General features: G+C 38.6%; 1 protein-coding gene across 3 annotated transcripts in view; it reads right to left on the bottom strand.

Moving 5' to 3' along the window:
* Nucleotides 1-20,434, bottom strand: part of VPS13B (vacuolar protein sorting 13 homolog B) — a 479,360-nt gene extending 458,926 nt beyond the window's left edge. For all 3 annotated transcript variants that reach the window (XM_063327260.1, XM_063327261.1, XM_063327262.1), the window contains exons 1-3: nucleotides 20,294-20,434; nucleotides 19,301-19,478; nucleotides 12,015-12,158 (exon numbers count right to left, since the gene is read on the bottom strand). In XM_063327260.1, coding sequence (XP_063183330.1) covers nucleotides 12,015-12,158; nucleotides 19,301-19,447 — 291 coding nt within the window. In that variant the 5' untranslated portion in view covers nucleotides 19,448-19,478; nucleotides 20,294-20,434. The remainder of the gene's footprint in view (nucleotides 1-12,014; nucleotides 12,159-19,300; nucleotides 19,479-20,293) is intronic.
* Nucleotides 20,435-20,935: the final 501 nt, after the last annotated feature.

The following is a 20,935-nucleotide window of genomic DNA, read 5'->3' as shown; positions in this document are numbered from 1 at the left end:
AAGTAAATCAATTGAGGTGTTCCAGACCTACGCCAGGGAAAGCCGAATCAGAATCTGACCCTAGACTTCTAGGAATTATGCCAAAGATGATATATAAATCCTTTCACCCTATACCTTGGAACAAAGACACTGACTATCGGCATTGCACTTCCTTGCTGAAAGTAGGTCAGAAAAAAACTAAGTCAAAACAGTAAAGGTACAAGGATTACTCTTAATCTTTCTACTTTATACACCTGTATATACATAGCAGAAAGTTCCTCCATACTTTTATAAAGAGAAATACAGCACTTACATCTTAGTATTTGCATTAGCAAACGTATTTTATGGAATATAAATCAGCAAGGTTGTGGTATCTGAGTTTCAACTCATATCTACTTGCCCACCTGCGGAACTAAAATAAATAAATACTTATGTTGGTTTCTAATTTCAGTATTCAAGTGTATCAAAAAGACTAATATTGGAGGCTTTTTTCCTATAAACTTGAAAAAAGCCAAAGATCTGCTCTGAAATGAGATTCTGTAGGAATAGTACTGCAGTGATCACTGTTTGTCTCTGTTCCTGTGCAAATGGGTTCTTTTCCAAAATTGAAGAATACAAACTGTGACATCACCCCCCATTACCAATTCACCACAAATGAATCACAGCAAAAAAGAAACCACACAACCTTTTCTAGCTGGTGCACCACCATGAACATAAGTCTTCAGACTTATGCTGCGACAACCTTCTTCCGAAGGCAGCTCGTGGAGGTTTGAGCCCCGAGCTATGTAACAGCAAGTGCAACTTGGCCTTAAATTTGAAATTGAGTTTCCTCAGTGACGTAGAAGCCAGGTTCCGCTCTCCAAATGCCTTAGTCCACACCGTAAGGGAGGAAAGGGACCATGGCAGGGAGGAATGGGTCTGCTGACTGGCTAACACAGACCAATTCAGTCAGTTACCTGCCCAGGACTATGATGTAGCGCAGTTCCTCAAATAGATGAGCTTTTGTACCATCCTCTTAGCTGTCTCCACAGTCTCCCAATATATAAAGTTACAGATATAACACTTGTATTATGTTTTTAAGTGCTGGCATTCAGGATGCTTACACATTTCCATAATCATTATGTATTAACACACAAGTTTCTGACAAGATGTTGTGCTGTTTTCTCTACTAATTTTGATGTGATATACTTGTACATATCTGTATGTACATTATAGAAAGGTTAATAAGGTCAGAAGCATGCATCATTTTATTCAAAACAGTCACTCTGAAGCAACTCCTAATTCGTGCAATTAGTAGTTTTCTAAAGTTTATTCAAAATGCAATAGTTTGTTAAACTACCTCCATGCACGACCTGCCAAAGCAGCTGTGTTTGGGAGCTTAAAAGTCTTTGGAGGGCAGGATACTAAAAGTATGAGAAGAATTATCTTCAAGGGGACCAATGTCAGGAGTGAACTTCCAAAAGTGTATTCATATCCAAATCCACCACAACTTTGAGACCCACAACATACCCTGAACTTCTAAAAAGCAAGTTACAACGGTCATCGCTGTGTTAGTTCTAATATTTAACTTATTATGCCATCCGTTTCCTTACTATGATGTTGGTTTGCTACATGTAATCCCTTCAATTCCCTAGCAGCACAGCCACCTTAAAGGAAAAAAAAAAAAAAAAGAAAAAGGGAAGTACTGGATACTATCCTAGCTGGTACAGAATAAAACTTTTATACTTCAACAGTGCACTTTCTAACCAGTGCTTTGCCAAGAGTTCAACCTGACATTTAACTTCCAAGTTCACTTTTAGCCTAAAGATCCTTTACATATCTTCTTCCCCTTCTCTCTCCACACAGCAAATTCAGCTGATTTATCTATAAATAACCGTAACATTCACAACCTTAGTGCAGACTTTCTAAAATATAGCTGTACTACACAGTATAAATACTCAGTCTGGGGTCTGTAGTTTTCTAGTGATTACAGAAGATGTGAAGAACGGTCTATGAAAGAACTCCAGAATAAAAGGTTGTTTTGGTTTGAGGGAAGGAAAGAAAGAAGTTAAATATACATTGCCTACCATTCAGCTGGGCATACATGACAGTGCCTGCCCACAAAAGTCAGAAAACAGCTCTTCACCACTCTCACTGTCTTACTAAAAAGTGGAACAGTAAAGTTATGACTATGGTAAAGCAATTGTTTACCTATGTACTATAAGCTATTCTTATTTCCTGTCCCAACTGTTCCTCCTTACCATCAAATAATGAAATGAAAGAGTCAGATGGAAAGCTCTTTAATGTGCATACATACACACATACATATGTATAAACAACCAGCTTTCTACACCGATGCAACACAAACAGGTAAGTAGGTTTGCTGCTTCTTCACTTGTTAAGTAACATCACGATCCCCCAAGCAAGGGAATCTAAAGCAACAAAGTAGGAAATAGGGAACTACAGTTTTAAATGACCAAAAGAAGCAACATCAGCTTCTTCTGAGACAAAAACTCTTCTCCCCCTACAGGGGCAACACTACTGAACTGTCAACTTTTGAACTACTTCACAGGCAAAGTGGGAATAAAAATAGAAGTGGGATATGGATTAACATATGGATGTTAAGTGTCAAAGAAATGTGTAAGAGGCAGCTCACTAAAGTGAAATTGTATTGCAAGACACAACTCATACAGAGATGAGCCCAGAAACATGAGTACCCATGCAGAAAAGAGAAGCACCTGCTTTTGGTTAAAATAAACAATAGAGATTTTGCTAATACTGGTATAGGTTTATAAGTTTTCATGCGCATGACTGAAGAGAAATGTGCATATTTGGAGGTCAAGCAGTTTTACTGGTTGTTGGTGTACATAATTTGATTTCCAATTTTATTTTTTTTAAATAGAACATAATTTGCAGTGGCAAGTTACAGTCAAATACTAGAATTAATTTTAGAGAATGTTATGGAAGCAAAAATAGAAGAGGAAGGGGGGAAAGACACAGAGAGAGAAACAGGTTAAAATGACTGTTGTTTGTGCCCTATTTGATAACACTAAAATATCTTCAACGATATGCGAGTTTCCACAACTAAGACATGGTGAAACGCTTCAACCAGGACATACTCCCAGCATGGTTCTATGCCAATGAAGCTCTAAAATACATTCCAGTTCCAGGGAAAGTCTCACAGATTGATATCTAGCTCTTGCTTTCAGAAACGGCAGCCCACATGCAACAAACTTGTAACGCTTCAGTTTTCAACAAATGAAAGTAATTATTTTCCATCAACAATGATAGTACTGAAAAAAATTACATTAACATATTATGAACATTTGTTAATTTAATGTTAAATTTTGAGATTCTGAATTCTCACCATGTTATTTCTCATCCAACTCAGTTTTGAAAATGGACCTGGTCTGCTTCTTTACTCTTTATGTTGAACTGAAATTGTAAAGTACATTTACGTGGCATTACAATTGAACTGAAATTCAATTACAAATTAAAAATTCCCTAGTCCCAGAAGACGACTCTTGGGAATAAAAGCATTGGTTATCGTTCAGAATGGTCAGTTCAGAAGGTCTCAATATGTAATTTATGTAACCACTCAATATGTAATTTAGTGGGATGAGACCGATCAGACAAGGATGCATTTACACAACACAGCAAAGCAGAGCTGAGCCTTTCTAACACTTGATGTCTTCTCTGTATGCCATTTTTGGCCCTCACTGGATCACCCAGCAAGCTAATTCAACAAACTACCCAGAACAATCAAAGACATCAAGCAACTTCATCACTTTTTGGGGGCTGGTTCTGTTTTTTTTGCGATATAAGCAAATTGTCTGATTCACCTCACAGTAAGACATATGCCAACACAAAGGCTTCTTCCCAGCCAGGGAAGAAGTAGGCTAAGGATGGAAGCAAGATGGAAGGCACTGAGTGAGCTCCATCAGCAAAGTAAACTGAAAGAAAGATGACAAGAATCAAGGCAAAATACCCACAAGTCTGAGAAGAGCTGCTGCGATATTATTTCACAAGCTTTTGTCAAATTTGTATTTTACAGCACTTGGGAACGCTGACAGAGGAAGAAGAGACCTAACATGGAAGAGTGAAGAGCTTACAAAAAGAAGGGGACTCAGCTTCTACAGACAAATAACAAAGCACAATTACAGCTAAACTGGAGTTCTAAGTAGGAGGAAGTTAATTAGGAAGTCAGCGTCTGCATTTTCAGTGTTTAAAAGAAAAATACACTTAGAAATAATAATAAAAAAACAGAATAAGAAAAAAATAAGGGAATAAACAAAAATAAAGGGGAGAAATAAAAAAAAGTTAGTTTTAAAATGTTTGCCCAAAAGCCAAAGGCTTTTAAAAAGTACAAATCAGAAGCACATGTCACAAAGCACTGACTTCTGCTGAAATACAAGTTGATCCAGAAAACAGCAAGCCACGGATCCACATCTATTTTAGAGCAAACCCATTAAGTAACTTGTTCTAGTAATTTGCTCTGAAGAAAGAAAAAAAAACCAAACAATTTTCAAAGCATCGGAGAAGATAATAATACATTAAATTACTATGAATGAAATATGACAGATTTGAGAAATTCAGCGCTACACAGTATTCCCCAAAGATTTATACACATGGAAAACTACTCCAATGTGTCCAAAATTAGGATTATCTTTCCAAAACACAGCATCCTGAAAAGGTTCCACCAAAATAAACGAGAGAGATTTCTTGGCTAGCCAGGTGTTCCAAGGCAAGTTAAATTCTTCATGTAAGCATGACACTCCCATTTGATTAAACAATGTATTTATAATTACCTGTAAAGCTAGGAAAGCTTAAAGGACCACTACCCCCAAAAAACCACCTCTCCCCTTCACATCCATCAGATGGCTTTAATCCCTTCTCACCAATTTGTCCACTTGGCTGCCCCAGGCTTCCTCTGTGTACTACTACTGCCTGCATTATCTCTTCCTCTTGCTACTTAAGAAAGACAGATCTCCAACTGGTGTTCTGCATAAGACCAGCTAACTTCAGAAGGCATGCTTCAAACACGTTCCTTGTGCTAAGCTAACACTACCATAAATCTGATATAAATTGTGAAGTGCCTACTTTTGTAAATATGGTCGGGACTCTATAGCGAGTCAGAGAGGACTCCAGAAGAGGTCTCTCTTGGAAACGTACATATCCTGCAACCATCCAGCTAACTCAAACTTTACCTGCTGAAGGAAGAAAATTGGAGTTGCCATCTCTGCAGCTGCAGGGTTGTTTAAAAGGTTATAAAAAGTTCATGCATTAAGTGAGGTATAGAGCTAGCACCACACAAGCATTTGAAGAAGAGCTCAGCCTCCAAACCTAGGACATTGATTTGGGAGTTCAAACTAAGTCCATGTGCACTTATACATATAAAGAATTAAAACATGTATATAACCCATGTTTACCCATAAGCAAATATATTTGTCCTTCTTGAACTTAAAGGACAATTAAACTGTTTTTTTGGAGGGCAATGGGTTGTTTAAAACTTAAGAAGTGTTATTTCCTCTTTGCCAAGGCCATGTTTCCAAATACACAACAGACATCTTAAAAAGACAATGAGCCAGTCTAAGCCAATATAGTCAAACAGTCAGAAGAACAAATAATCTTCAATTCTAAATACTTAAATTTTAGAAAAGAAAAAAAGCAACTTAGAATAGATCACAAGAAGCCTTGCCTATATGCCTGAGACAAATTGACTCTAAGAGTATACTAAAAGATACAAAGTACCACAAATCAGGACAAGGCAACCAGGGAACCTGAGATCTTGAACCTCAACAGTTGTCAGGCATTATTACTTGTGGAAGAAATTTGTTTTTAAACAGCGATCCTCCAGAAATACAGTAGCTATGAGACAAATTTGGCCACGTCAAACTAGCTTTACAGCTACCAGTGCTGCATTACGAAGACTGTCTTTCAATCATTTTTTGCAAACTGACACAAACCATCAGTTTAGAAAGAGGTAGCTCAGGGAACAGAAGGAACAAGACAACAGGAATTTTCCTTCAGTTCATTCTGTGGCCCATCCAGCCCAGATCACGACAAAGACCAAGTCCAAACATTAACCATTTTGGCAACATCCCTCTTCAAATGAGCTGCATTCAAAAATCTGAGCTCCTTAGTAAGAATACAGCCCCAACTATATTTTTGACTGCATTTGTGTTCCTGAATCTGCTATGACAGTAAACATGCCTGACACAGCATACTTGGCTTCTCTTTTTAAACACGTATGATGTTGACATTTGCAGGACTAAATATTTCAAGGAATGAAACTATCAAGTTTTAAAATCTTTCTAATAAGCATTTAATTTTCAACCAGCTGGAGAGAGTGTTCAGAAGACAAGCTGTCAGAAAGAAAGGAAAACATATCTTGTTTACATCTTTCAGGTATATGTGTATTGTCACAATAAATAAAACAAACAGGAAAACACTTCAACAACCAGAAAGCTTGGTTGCAGTGCATACTCATACATTCCCTGTCTTGCTCAGTCATCCACTGTTTGGCAGCTCAGAAAAGTGTACTCCTAGTCAGATCTTCTCATGTAGGCAGTCACATGTATTCTCAAGATACTGGGACAGTTTATCATGCCTTGTCCCTGTGAGCGTTCTCAAGAGCTAGGTACAGCACTGGTGGTGAAGATGTCACCCTGTATTGCATGGAGCAGAAAGCAAGAGTGCTTACTATCCAAAGTCTTGTCCTTTAGCAGAAATACCAAAAAGCAAGGCTTTACTCACCAGACTAAGCATTAGGATTAGGTCAGGATTGCCCCTGTAGGCAGGACACCAACATTGGCCTAGGGGCCAGGCACAAGCACAGAAGGAATTCATTGGGACCACTCATACCTTTCATAGTAATCTGTTTCAGACATTTGAAATCACCATTATTTAGCCCTGAAAGAGGCTGACGAATTCACACGAATACTGTGCAAAATCAATAATGTGGTAACAGGCTCTTCGGTAAATAGGCCAGCTATTCAGGCTGATGCAACTCAATGGCAGTGGAAGGACTTCTACAGCTATACTATTAAGAAGTGTACCCGCATGCATCTTTGAACAAATTCACAAAGGCGATTTCTTCTGTTGCAAGTAGAATCACTGCAATCTAAAATGTCAGATGCCTTGCTTTTAAAGACTTTTCATATGAAAGTGCTTAGTAGAAAAAAAAATGGGTAAATTACATAGTCACTCTTGCTTGCCCAGTCAGAACGCATGAATATTAATCCAGCTTTAAGCAAAGCTGTTCAGTATCTCCTCTTCAGCCACTCATTTGAAAACACTGGAAATATAAAGACAAGTGCAACCAAAAGCTGTTAAGGCCTTTTCTAGCAGCTGTTACAGCCTTCCTTTACTGCTTCCTCTATTGAAAGAGTAAGTTTACTAAGCGGTTTTGCAAGAAATTTGTGGGACTTTGCATTTCTCCCTTAGAAAGATAATATCCCTGAAAGAGAATCTCCTACCTAAAACACTTCTTTTCATATTCAACAATTCACAGAACACATGAACTCTTCAGACTGGAGTTCTTGACAAAAAATGGCTTAAAACCTAACCAAAGGTTCTGCCAAACCTTCCTGAACCTTTGGAAAAGATTAAACTACTTAAAGTCAAATTTACACAAAGGATTTTGTTTTAATTAAAATAATACAGAAAATTGTTCCTGTTACTTATACATACTTATTTGTACGCATGCACGACCAGAAACAGATAAAATCCCCTTTGTTATATTAAGCTATTAAAATACAAATAAAAGCAGCATGAACTGTCTGCTTAATGATGAATTTCATATTTGTCATTAACATGAGATTATGATTCAACACTAGCTGATGATATAATCTTCTTAAACTTTGTATACAAGTGTTAAAACTCAGTATCAGACTTACTGAACTAAGGATATCAGTATGAAAATAACTACCAAATGAAAATATTTCAAAAAATAAAGACCTTGAACTTCGACATGCAGAAAGGAGGGCTACTGAAGACTGTTAGTCCTCTGACTTCAACTCTTATCATATTTTTGCTGTCTCTGAGCAGCGTATGTATACACTCAGAAAAAACAGCACTGCTTGTACATACAGCCACATTCAACTGAACTACTACAACCCTGGTGAGGAGAAAAACAGCAAAGCACTGCTTCAGACCTGGAGCTAGCTTTAAAACCTAAGCAAAAACTTTATAAACTATACCCTCATCGAATACAAGCCTCCTGTCTTCACTTTCAAAGTCCTTCATAACCTGTCTGCACACCCTATCTACCATCTCGATCCTTTCCCAGTCAAGATCAATTTCTGCTTTCAGCATTCTTTGATGGCAGTCTCTGCTGATTGTTAGATAAGAACTTGACTGCTATTCTGACAGTCTGCTTGTGGGCAGTTCTCCACTGTTTCCACCAAGTTGTTATATTCCTTCAAAACCTTCTTCATAATGCCTCATAAAAGGAACAGTGCTTAATTGTATGCTCATCCAAACAACTACTTGGTTTCCCTGTGCCCCTGTAAGTGCTTGTATCTAACAGTCCTCCCCGATTCCATAATTAGTTATCCCTGGGGTAGGGAGAGTTTTCATCTTTACATACATCAGCATATTCTTGACGCACTATGTCCTGATGAAAGGCAAGGACTCTAAGTGAAGTAGTAATACAGATAATACATTTCGCCTTGAATCTCCTCATATACGTCAGTTCCAAGACTGAAAACCACAGAATTCAAGGTTGAACATAAAGAAGATTAGTCTTGCTGTTAGTTATGATGTCAGGAAGGTGAAGGAAAAACAGAAACACACTTGTCCTTCCCAATTTGCACAATCTGAATTTAAAGCCTTTGGTTTGGGCACAGAGGCATTGTGGCATGGAGGGGGGAAGAAAAATGAGCAAAGAATTTCAAATAGCTTTTATTTAATAAAAAAGAAAAAAAATTGGGTAAAAAAAAAAGTTAAGAAGGGCCTAACAGAACAAAAACTGAGAAAGTCTCTAGGAGACATAACAGCATCAACAGCTGTTTAGCAAGGGGATTTCAATTCTAGATAAAAGTCCTGAGAGTTAGTATATAGAGATAAGTAATGAGAAGAATATAATACTGGAACTTTAACCACTCTCTAAAACAATACATAACATTCATGAAGAACAGTCTCATGGGAGTAAATTACTATAACTTAACCAATAAAAGTCAAGTGAACTTCAGAACAACATTAAAGTGTTTAAGAACACATTTCAAATCGTACTTACCAACATATTTCATGAATTTGATAACATTCTAAATGGTCTTACATAAAACTCAGTGCAGCAGAAGATTACATTCAGGAGCAAAAGAACCGGCACAGTTGCATTAAGCTGACAGATATCAAAAAGCAAAGCAAAACGCCTCACACGCGATTTCTACTTCAATTACTGGCAACAAATAAATTTATAGCCAAAAGACCACGTACAAAGCATGCTCGATAGATCACCACTTTAATCACTGCTAAGTTCTGCTTCTGATGCACTTAAGTTTCATTTTCTCATAGAATAGCCATATTTATTAAACTAGTTTTAGAAGTGGTAGTATCACCTGTAGCGAAGGAAAGGAAGGAAGAAGAGAAGAAGGGGAAAAAGCAATAACCTTCAAGATGCTCAAACTTCAAAATTCACTAAAAATACCACTAATTCTACACTGTGGATTTTGTACATCACTGGGTGAACTTACCATTTATACAACATTTCTGCTTAGAAAATGAAGATATTAGCCTAAAACTAGAAGTTGAGACATTACTGTCTACTCCAAACTTTTATCTCAGTGAGGAGATGCTGCAATAGCATGAACAACATGAACATATAAAACCAAACTAACACTGAAACTGAATTAACAATGACACAGCATAAAAGTACAGCGCGTATATACAAAAGCATTCCCAGGAGGCCAACACTCTTCAAAAACATACAAAGGGAGGGAAGACTTTGCTCACAAAAACCTGTAGGGTCCATTGGACAATAGCTTCAAACAATGCCATGTATTTTAATCCCCAAATATCTTCAAAAAAACCACTCTTTGATATAGCCCCTTTCCAAAGAATACACATCACACTAAGTTGAGGTCAGAAACTTTGGGTTTTGCTCAGGTGAAATTATGCATGTGCTCATTAGAGGTTTCACCTGAGGAAGAAAACGCAGCATCAAGCCAATGCATTTTTGAGAACTAAACTAAACTTTCTTGCTAATTATGCTCTTTGCTTATATGAAGTTCTTGGCAGAACAGTTCCAGTTGGAGCTAAATTCACTGCAAGGTTCACTTTACTACCATTTTCCACAGAAATATTCTATTTCTTCCAGGTTTATTTATTCACAGAACATAAATATTTTTATAACAATTGGTTTTAGCTAATTGTCACACTGGAAGTTAGAACACAAGAATTTGTCAAAAAATTTTATTTTTGTAAACACTTTCAAATAGTAATTTAAGAAATAAAATTCAAGCTGTCAACTTTTTAAGCCACATCCTCAGAAAACAGCATAAAAGTGTTTTCATTTACATTCTTGTTAGTCAAAGGTAATCCTTCTATGGCACAGACCCAAATTTTACCCCCCTGAGTTTACATACCACTGAATAATCTGTTCAAATGTCAGTTGCAATTTTCAAAAATCCTTTCTTGTCCCCTGAATCTTAAACATCTGTAACAAATACTTGTTTTGAGTGCTTTACATCCATGACACTTGACCTTCTACTGTATGTACCACAAAATTTAAGTTTCAAATACCACACAAGCAAGAAATCTGATCATTCCAGCAGTAGTCATCTGCATGGTCCAATATCAAATATTAGTTCTGGGATGCACAAAGTCATGGGCTACAAAACTTCTTCTGCAACTTCAATAATTAGTTGCAACTTGCTGCTTCTAAAACACATTTCTCATGGAACATCTGACCTCGAAATCTTACCTTGGAATCCTAACATCAGAAATGTACTTAGCATTTGGCTATTGGCGTGCATACACATGTGTATATGCACATAGGTGAAGTGTAACTACAGAACACAAGCATATGCTTTGTGGGTGGCATACCTCGGACTAGGGATTTCTACTCCAGCAACAAAAGCCTTTTAGATCTGGAACTGTAAAAGAATATTACAGGAACTATCAAACATAATGGAAGAGTGTTCTCCAATATTCTTGCTGGCTTATATCTAATTACTGATGTTAAATGTTAACAGTTCATCAAGCACTTGAGAGCTTTGCACAAATTGGAATTTTCTTTTGCATGATCCTTAATATAACTGAAGGACTCTATGTTGAAACTGAAATGTGAACAAGGCTTTAAAAAAAAAAAAACAAAAACAAAAAAAAACCACAAAACCTCTCTAAAGCACCACACCACCACACTAACTAAAAAAACCAAGTTCAACATTAACATACACAAGTACTTTTTGTTATCCGAGTTAGACATATAACAAAATCGAGCCACAGCATATTTCAGCTTCATTGTGTCAGAAGGAAATCTTTCCTGAGCCTGTGAAATGGTACAGCAGACAAATTATTGCAAACAACTAAACAAAAAGCCCTTTGAGACCCTTACATGTAAGAAGTCTTCCAAGTACATTCAAGCAAGTACTATAATATCCAAAGGGAAAAGAGAATTACACTCCAGGAGCTTTAAAGCACTCCTTCAACGGTAACAACACATCTTTTGAAAAACGCCCAAAGCTCGGAGGTGACGCACAGAGCTGTTTCAAGCAACCAGCACTGCTTCTTGGGAGGCAGAAGCTGGAAGCACCCAGGATGCTATACTGCTCTTGAAATCCATTTCTTGCCCAATCATAGGAAAATTCTGGCAGAACACTATTAACACACCTTTACATCTGCAATAATACAGCTAGAGGTAATAAAGAATTAAAAATAAGCATAAAGGAAGATACTAGCCATTATGAGAACAACAACATTAGCCTCTCGGAAAATAACAGGGACCACAACTTCACATGCCGTATTCTTCAGATGGCTTTAAAGAAAGTGACCTATATAAGCTATTATTCTCATCAGCCTCTCAGTGTTAGAAGAATATTCGTCACATTTCTTACCTGAGCTCCATCCTTTAATTTCAAGATGCATTCCATTGTATTGATAGTGATGACAACTGGTTCTGATCCCAACTTTGTCCATGGCACATGAATCCGAAGTTCATGAATATGCCCACTTAAAAAAGTAAACGGTAGCTTCAGCTCCTAACAACAAAAAGAATGGTGAATTAACTACTGAAACATATCAAAATTCAAGACACATTTGTAACTTAAAATAATATGGCTCTAGCACAGAACATAAGACAAAATTTATTCTCCCTTCCCAAATCAGCAGTGTACTATGGGGCTTGGCAACTGGCTTTATAATCACTTACATACTTACATTACAATTAGTCTGTTCAAAGGAGACATTTGGATTACCATGGCCTAATAATAAGAAACGGTTTAAAACCACCTCCCTCACATGAAGCTACTGCAAAATGTGTCATTATTCAAGGGGCAAACAGAAATGAACCAGGTGAAAGTAAATACTGAGATGCAACCTGCATTATTCTGAAGAACATAAACTGGGAATTAAGTAAACATTGACAAAGCCACAGAAAGGCAATTTTTTCCAAAATATTTTAGTACTTACATTTTATTACATTTTTAAGTTGTAAGAGCTCAGTGCTCTTAAGATTGGCCCATTGTTGCCCCATTCACAAACTGCTCAGTAAATACAAAGTTATTCAGTTCTTCACTGGCAAAACCAGATTCCTCCTCTCCAAGGCCTAACATGGATGTCACACTGCTTTAAAAAAATGGTGCAAGTCACTCCAGAACACCTAAGAAATGCCTGGCACTCCTCTCAGTCAATGCATAGACCACAGCTCTATAGGACAGCTCCAGTGAGCCAGCTGCTGCACACAGCAATTCAGCAGGAAACCAGGTGGCAAGGTTTAGATAAATTCTTCAGATATAAAGCACTGAAATTTCCCCAGTCACTTCAGAGGTTCTCCTGGGAAGCACGAGCTCATCGCTTATCAGACAGAAGGGTCAGGCTAGAGAGCTGGTCCCAGGACTAGAAATCAAGATTTAGAATAATGAAAATAAGTGCTTAGTGCAAAATAAAGAAACAATATTTAATACGTCAGAATTTTAAGTCAGCCTTTTCAACACTAAGTATTCTAATGATGAGGTTTCAATGATGATATATCTTATTACCTTTCTCATCTATCCTGACATTTTTGGCTACCAAGGTTTAAAGTTTTAATGGCGGGGAGGGGGGGGCAGGGAGCGGAAACAACAGATGCCTTCACTTGGAATTGCTTATAGCCCGGTGTTTGCATCTTCATCTTAGGTGCTGGGAACTACAGGGGTGAGTCTTCTCAGGTTGAGAAAGAAGTGAAGTCTCCTAGATGCTGGGCAATAGTTTTAGCCATTAGAATAGAATAGTTCAAGTGGGAAGACACCTACAACAATCATCTAGTCCAACTGCCTGACCAATTCAGGGCTGACCGAATTAAAGCATGTTGTTAAGGGCATTGTCCAAATGCCTCTTAAACACTGACAGGCTTGGGGCATCGACCACCTCTCTAGGAAGCCTGTTCCAGTGACTGACCACCCTCTCGGTAAAGAAATGCCTCTTAATGTCCAGCCTAAACCTTCCCTGGTGCAGCTTTGAATGTTTCCCACCTGTCCTGTCACTGGATACCAGGGAGAAGAGATCAACACATCCCTCTCCACTTTGCCTCCTCAGGAAGCTGTAGAGAGCAATAACATTCACCCCCCCTTTTCTCCAAACCAGACAAGCCCAAAGTCCTTAAGCACTCTTCATAGGACATTCCTTCCAGCCCTTTCTCCAGCTTTGTTGCCCTCCTCTGGAGGCATTCAAGGATCTTCACATCCTCCTTCAATTGTGAGGCCCAGAACTGCTCACAGTGCTCAAGGTGAGGCTGCACCAATGCTGAATAGAGCGGGATGATCACTTCTTTTGACCGGCTGGTTATACAGTGTGTGATGCACCCCAGGATGGCATTTGCTCTCTTGGCTGCCAAGGCTCACTGCTGGCTCATACTGAGCTTGCTGTCAACCAGTGACCCCAGCTTCTTAACTGTTGTGTTTCTTAGTAAACTCAGGGACATAAACCTTTGTTCAGAACTTCAGAATTTCCCTGGCAAAATTGGGCAAACTGGCAAAATTGGGCAAACTGGGGCTTAAGCACCTTTGCACTTCAGCTTAGCTTACCTACTTACACACTTTGACTCAGTACTCCTAGAATGAGAAGAAGTTAAATAGAGAAGGTCCATGAAACTCATGACATCAAGCAGGCAAGTTGCTAGGGAATTTCAGAACATCTAGATGTGGATCCAGAAAGCCTGTTTTCCTGCACTGCTTGACCCTAGACCTGTCCCTGCTGTATACAAGTTCTACATGAGTAAAATTTGAGGACAAGTGGATTTTGCTGTTAGTACTTGACATATAAAGCCTACTCATAGACTATTTCTGTGAAGCTAGTTGATGTCATTATTAGCCTAACTTCTTGAAACTGTAATCAAGTCTCAGTGACATGTTTTGATAGCCCACTAAAAATTTTTATTTTTCTAAGTAGTTATCATGCCATAAGTTCAGATTTCAAGTAACTACTACCACAACAGTGACAGGTTAGCATCCTGAGATAGCATCTAATTAGTCACACAAAAGAGAAATCAACTATTCCTACACACAAATACCTAGCACCATCACAGCAAAAAGAGCTGCTAAAAGGAGCAATTTTAAGATCCATTCTGCAGCTGATACCTCCTCAGCCTTTCTACTGGTGCTACAAAAAAGTTCATCTTGCATCCACGAGCTAAGAGTAGATTAAGTATATTCACTACTGACAAAATCTTCAGAGAAGGCAACTACACAAAGTTATAGCTGTAATTTTTTGCAAATTAGTTTTTGAGGTTTAATGAGCTTTCATTAACAAAGTTTAAAAAAAGCCACACCCATCTCATGTCAGGGAAACTCTTGACTCCCACCTCAGCCACACTTACACAAAGTCACCTATAATTTCAAGTCCCCATTCCAAAACGTGACAGCTACAGACATTCTCATAAAACCAGTTTGAAGAAAATTGTTAATTTGTTTTTACAAAGTGTCTTTTTCTTCATCTCATTCACTAATATACTGAAGGATTTTAGCTAAAAGCCTCTCTCCTAGAAATTCAGCCTCAGGCTTACAATCAACACAAATAAAATTTTAGTCCAAAGAGTTTCAGTTAAGCCACTGAAAAACAACTACTGGGCAGTTAAGCTACAGATGTTGGCTACACTGATCATACAATAAATGTCCCACAGCTTGGTGGGGGTGCAGAAATAAGTGGTAAAGAAAAATATGCAATCTAAAAATACATTACAACTTAGGAGACAATGCTTTCATGAATTAAGACAGCAAACTATCACTATTAACAGTAATAGAAATATATTCCGTTTCCAGACACATAATTTTTATATCATCAACACTGTAATGTCTATTTAGATCCTGACTTATGTTCACAAGTGTATGTTACGAGTTTACTTCAAAAAGCATTCCACAATAGATCTTTTTCCACTATTTGCTGGATGGATTTAACACATTCTCATTTTTGTCTGGTTAACTGTAAGATACTGAAAGAAACAGAACAGAAGTAGGAATTCTTTCAAAATGAGGTGATACAACCAAATGCACAGCATATTTAGAAGACAGTTATTTTTCAAAGGGATTTAGATACAAATGCTGTCTGACATTATCCTAATTACACAAGCAAGCTTCCTTAAAACAATGCAGAGAAATCTTTGTTGTGCTATTTCAGTAGACAATACGAAACAAATGTGTGCCAAGTTTAGTAATTTGTTCATAATACAACATAACAAAGATCATTTTTATTCCTCCTCCTTTCCTGTGCAATCTTACCCCTTTAAGTACTGCATGAAATTCTTAATATCTCTTTTGTACTTTTAACCAATTAGACTTTATATTCTAGTTTTTACATTTACATCATATAAATCCTTCAAAAAATTATGATACACCTGAAAACAAACTCCTGGGCTTGACACAAATAACTGGCCGACATCATGCAAGACTGCAGACTAATGATCATAACTGCCCTTGCCCTAAAACACAAGACTCTTCCAAACTTCAGTGTGGTAGGCAAGTACTGTTTCCTCTAGGACCGTATTAAATCAAATACCTTTTCTTCACATTCAAGGCTGTATTTCACAGATAACCTAGTGGCGCATAACACAAACACCTACAGTAAGGATATTTTAATGTGTTCATTTCCTTAAAATTACTTCATGTACTTTAGCTTTTTTTATATTTCTTTCTTTTAAAATTCTTTCAGATATTAAAAGTCCACACTACAATTAAACTAAATAATTTTTAGGTCAAGTTCCCCTTTGTCTTCCAATCAAAGTCCGCTTCATCTTTCCCTTCTGAGTTTGTAAAACAGCTAACATAATAAGGTACAGTGTGATGGAAATACACACAAGCAGCAAAAAAACTCACCATGTATCTTACCTCTTTGTTACCACTGTGACACCAGAAATATTACACACAAACTGGTTACCAAGTACATAGGCAATTCTGTTACCTCTGGTACCATAGTGACTTCACATAAGAGCCTTTTAAGCACTTTTGGCAGCTTTTCCATAAAACAATATTTATATATTAATTTTTAAAGTTTAATTACAAAATACTTTCTTGAAGTAGGTTTTGTAGAACGCGCCAGTTATTATGCCTAGATGGAAAATTGCTTGGAATGCTCAGTCTTCTAGCAATTGAATCATCCAGGATAAGAAAAAAACTAAGATCAAAATTTCAATAGATTTAATCTTCAACTAATGATAATTATTATAAAATTAACTGGCTATTCAAAGAGTGCCATAATTATGTACCAAAGCTACATTGTACCTAGAAGGCTGAACCTAAGTACAAACTAGTACTCAGCTTTCACTACAGAATTTATATTGTCAAAAAAAAAAAGGGGCGGGGGGTGGGGGGGAGGGGAGAAAGCACAGACTTATTCTCAAATCCATTATAAGGTGCTTTGTCCAGGTAGTTTGGCACCTACGCTAATGTTCCCAAATAATTGTGTATAATTCCACAAAAGCTGTAATTCTGTGAAAATGCTTAAGGCTCTGGACAAAGATATCCAGGGTAGGTCCATCTGTATCCAAAGCCTAAAGCATGAAATTAAGGCTGCATTCGTGACAAATAAGGAGCAGGAAACAAGGCTGGGGATAACAGCCCAGCACAGAAAGGACGTCAGAAGACCAGAGCAGCTGACTAACTTTTGATACTACAAAGCCATGCAGGCGGAGAACGCAAATAAAACAATATATACTGGTAATTTTTAAGTACTTTAGCTTTTCAAGGGAGCTCCCTGCCAGCTGCAAAGGCTTGGGGATGTTGTATTACCACATACTGAGCAGGCATAAAGCAACATCCCCTCCACAAAAAAAGAGAAAGACACCCTAAATAGAGTCTGTAGGTCTAGGCAAGTTTCAAAGAATAAGAGCCAAATTAAGATCACTACATTTCACATAAACACACAGTCAAATAATGTAAAAAAATGAATCTGAGCTAAATTTTGTATTCATCGCATATTCACATCACCATTCAAGCTGATAAGACATGACTACAGGTGTATATGGCAACATTTGCCTCTACAAGAGCCATGACATTAGCAGAGTGCACTGGATATTTAGATACCCAGCTGATACATAGCCAGACAAAGATGAAGCCAGCGATCACCTACCAGCAAACTGCAACTATTTGAAAGGCAACTACATAGATGATGGCAGCAAAATCATAATAGCCCCAGGTAATATAAGCAAGTTTGATATATCCATCCCATGTCATGATTTGTTATTAGGACAATCTTTCTCTCTACACGATATAGCACTCCAAAGAGACTCAACTGAAGAAAACCACAAGCTGATCTGACATAATGCTGGAAACAGCCCTGCTCCAAACAGGAGGTTGGACTAGATGACCTCTAGAATTCCTTTCTGATCAATCCTTTTTTGATTCCATAATATATACAGTAAAAAAGGCTTTGAATATTCACAGGAGGAACACATCCTACACAACTGAAGTCCACATCAGCTGTATGGACAAGCTGCACCAAGAAAATTAGGAACTAAAAGACTTGAGAGAAAACACAAAGGCCACCAAATACTTGAAGGATGACAAATCAGGCTCTTTGCAGAAAATAGGACAGAACCTCTTGAAAGACTGTCTCCTCTTCCAAAACAGGATCAAAGATACTTAATTAACCATAAATATTATGGTTAATTATTATTATTCACATTTTAAAAGGTCTCCCTGATAGAGACCATGCAGTCTCCTCAGTCTACTCCAATGCCTCAGAATCCCATTAAAACATGAGAAAATTGTCCTTGACATCCCATCTAAGCCTCCCTGAGCAATTCAGTCCATTTTTTCTTGTCTCATCCATATAACTCTTGCTCTATCTTGTCTCACTTTATTTTATTCAAAATTAGACCCATCTTCCCTGTCCATTTTATTCTTCTTTCAATGGCCATGTTGTCCAAATCTCCCATTATTTTTTGCTGCATTTCTCTAAGCTCCTTCACTTGGACTACATCTGGACATAAGACTCCAGCTAAGACTCACTACACCACGCACAACAGAAAACAACTTTATCTGGCTCCCGCACTCAATTCCTTAAGCTGCCAACTAAGATAAGCATAGGAGGAAATAGTCCCTCCACTAAGACTTACCCAGTTCATATTAACAGCAGGCATTCAATATCAAGAGTTTTAGTTGGTCAAGCTTGTCTTTTTAAGACTAAGTTTTACAGAGCCTATATCTAATCCACACAAACCAGCTGATCAAATCTGTCACTCAATTAGTCTTAAGTTTAGATGCAACTGGAATGATGAAAACTGGAGTCATAAAACAATATAGAGAAAACAAATTTATGTTTACTATGCAAAATTACAAAGAGATCCTACTTTACTTTCTGATATTTTGAATTAGTTACTATATACAATTAGTAAATATGACTGGAAAATCAATTTTGTTAATGTTCATACTGTAAAACAATGGTTACTGAAAGAAGAAACAAGTCCACAAAAAAGCCTTTCTCTTCACATCCCATAACTTATAGAACGTGCAAAGAATTATTATTCATTACTAAATAAATGGCATGGAATTAATGCAAGAATAACTAAATGCAGGGGGAAAAGGACTTGCATAAGGAAAAAAAAAACCAGTGAGTACCAAATGAACATTCATCTGCACAGACCAATCTAAACTATTTAGTCAATCTGTTTTAAATCAAAGACAAGATTGTAACTACTGTAAACATAACATACCTGTTCAAGTACATCCAACTTTAATTCAAGTTTACTAAGTACAACATCTCCTCCCCAGAGTGACAACTGTAGATCCGAAGGCTTCAAGTTCTTTATATAGCGATTCACATAACTCATCAAAATAGGAGTTACATAGGACTCCAGCATCCTGAAAGATTTCCGTATTACGGGTCAAGCACTAGGAAAAAAAAAAAAACACACAAGACAATGAGATATTATTCATAAATCTGTCAGCCTAATTTTCAATAAAACAACAGTTACACTGTTTGGACATATGAAGAGTTACATTTCAAATTCTGCTTTCTAAACATCTGTGTCTATATAGAATCATAGAATTGCCTAGGTTGGAAGGGACCTTTCAGATCTAGTCCAACCACCAACCTAACTCTGACAAACCATCACTAAACTATATCTCTAAGCATATGTAAAGATAGATATACTTACACATAAAGGTGAAATATACACCAAGATGAAAGCACATCTATTTGCATTTACAAGTTCTGAGCTTATATATACTGGAACTAATAACTGGCTTGCTCACTGACAAAAGAAAAGCCAACCCAAACAAACCAAAAAAAACGGAGAAGGAGGAGGTCAAGCAGCCTACCATGCCTTCATATGAAATTTAAGTGACAGAAACCGTGTCACTTTTAACTGATAAAAGTCCATACTAAAACATCACCTTAGATACACCTCACCAACCTGATACCTCCAATACCGTGTACATAGAAGAAACACCGGCTCCGTGCCACCCTTAACTCTAAGCAAACCACCATCCCTCATAACCCAGGCTGAGGTTACACTAACGCCTACCACCACCCCCCTCACACTCCCCATCCCTTCCAGCACCCCCGCCCTCCCTGAGGGGACCTTTTCCCGCCCCCATCACCGCCGCAGCCTCCCGGGGCATCCCCACGAAGCCGGGAACCCCCCGCCCGTACCCTCGGGACACCTCCCTTCCACAGACCCACACCCCCTCATGACCCCTTTTACCTGCCCTTCCAACCGCCTCCGGAGGCTCCGCGCCCCCGGGCCGGCCGGGCCGCGGGAGCCCCGCGTAGGCAGCTCCGGCTCCACCGCACAGCCACTTCCGGGTTCCCCGGCGCGTGTGCTCTCCCTCCGGCCTCCACCGCCTCCGCCACCCCGCGCCGGAAGGGGTTAGCGGAGGGACCGGAAGTCGGCTTTGAAGCCGGCGAGGTCACGTGCTGCCAGGAGTGGGCGGGCGGGGCTTGCGCCGGGGGCGGGGCGGGGCCCCGTGAGGGGGAGGTGAGGGGGAGGCGGGAACGGCCGGGAGAAGCGTCAGCGTCAGGTCCCCGTGAGCTGGTCAATGGCGAAGCGGAAAATCCCGCCGCGCCCAGGGCCCCTGTGTGCCGTCTCCTCACACGGCAGAGGGGGTCCTGCCTCCGCATGGGTGTAAATTCCTCGGGAAAAGAGGCCGAGGAGGGCGGGCTTTAACCCGCTATGAATCCCTGAGATGGGTTACCGTTGGCTCTCTGTCTTCAGCCAACACCAGCTCCGAATTGTGATTCAGGTCGGTATATCGATGAATGACCACGAATGTGTCAGTTGTTTCCCTTGGGTTTAATAAAGATGGACGTTTTCAGCCTTGCTTTTGAGCGAGGTTCAGCTCAGGTT

This window comes from Chroicocephalus ridibundus, chromosome 2 (assembly GCF_963924245.1).
Source record: "Chroicocephalus ridibundus chromosome 2, bChrRid1.1, whole genome shotgun sequence".
NCBI lineage: Eukaryota > Metazoa > Chordata > Aves > Charadriiformes > Laridae > Chroicocephalus > Chroicocephalus ridibundus.
Note: the sequence above shows the minus strand (reverse complement) of the source record. Positions and strands in the feature narration are given on the sequence as shown.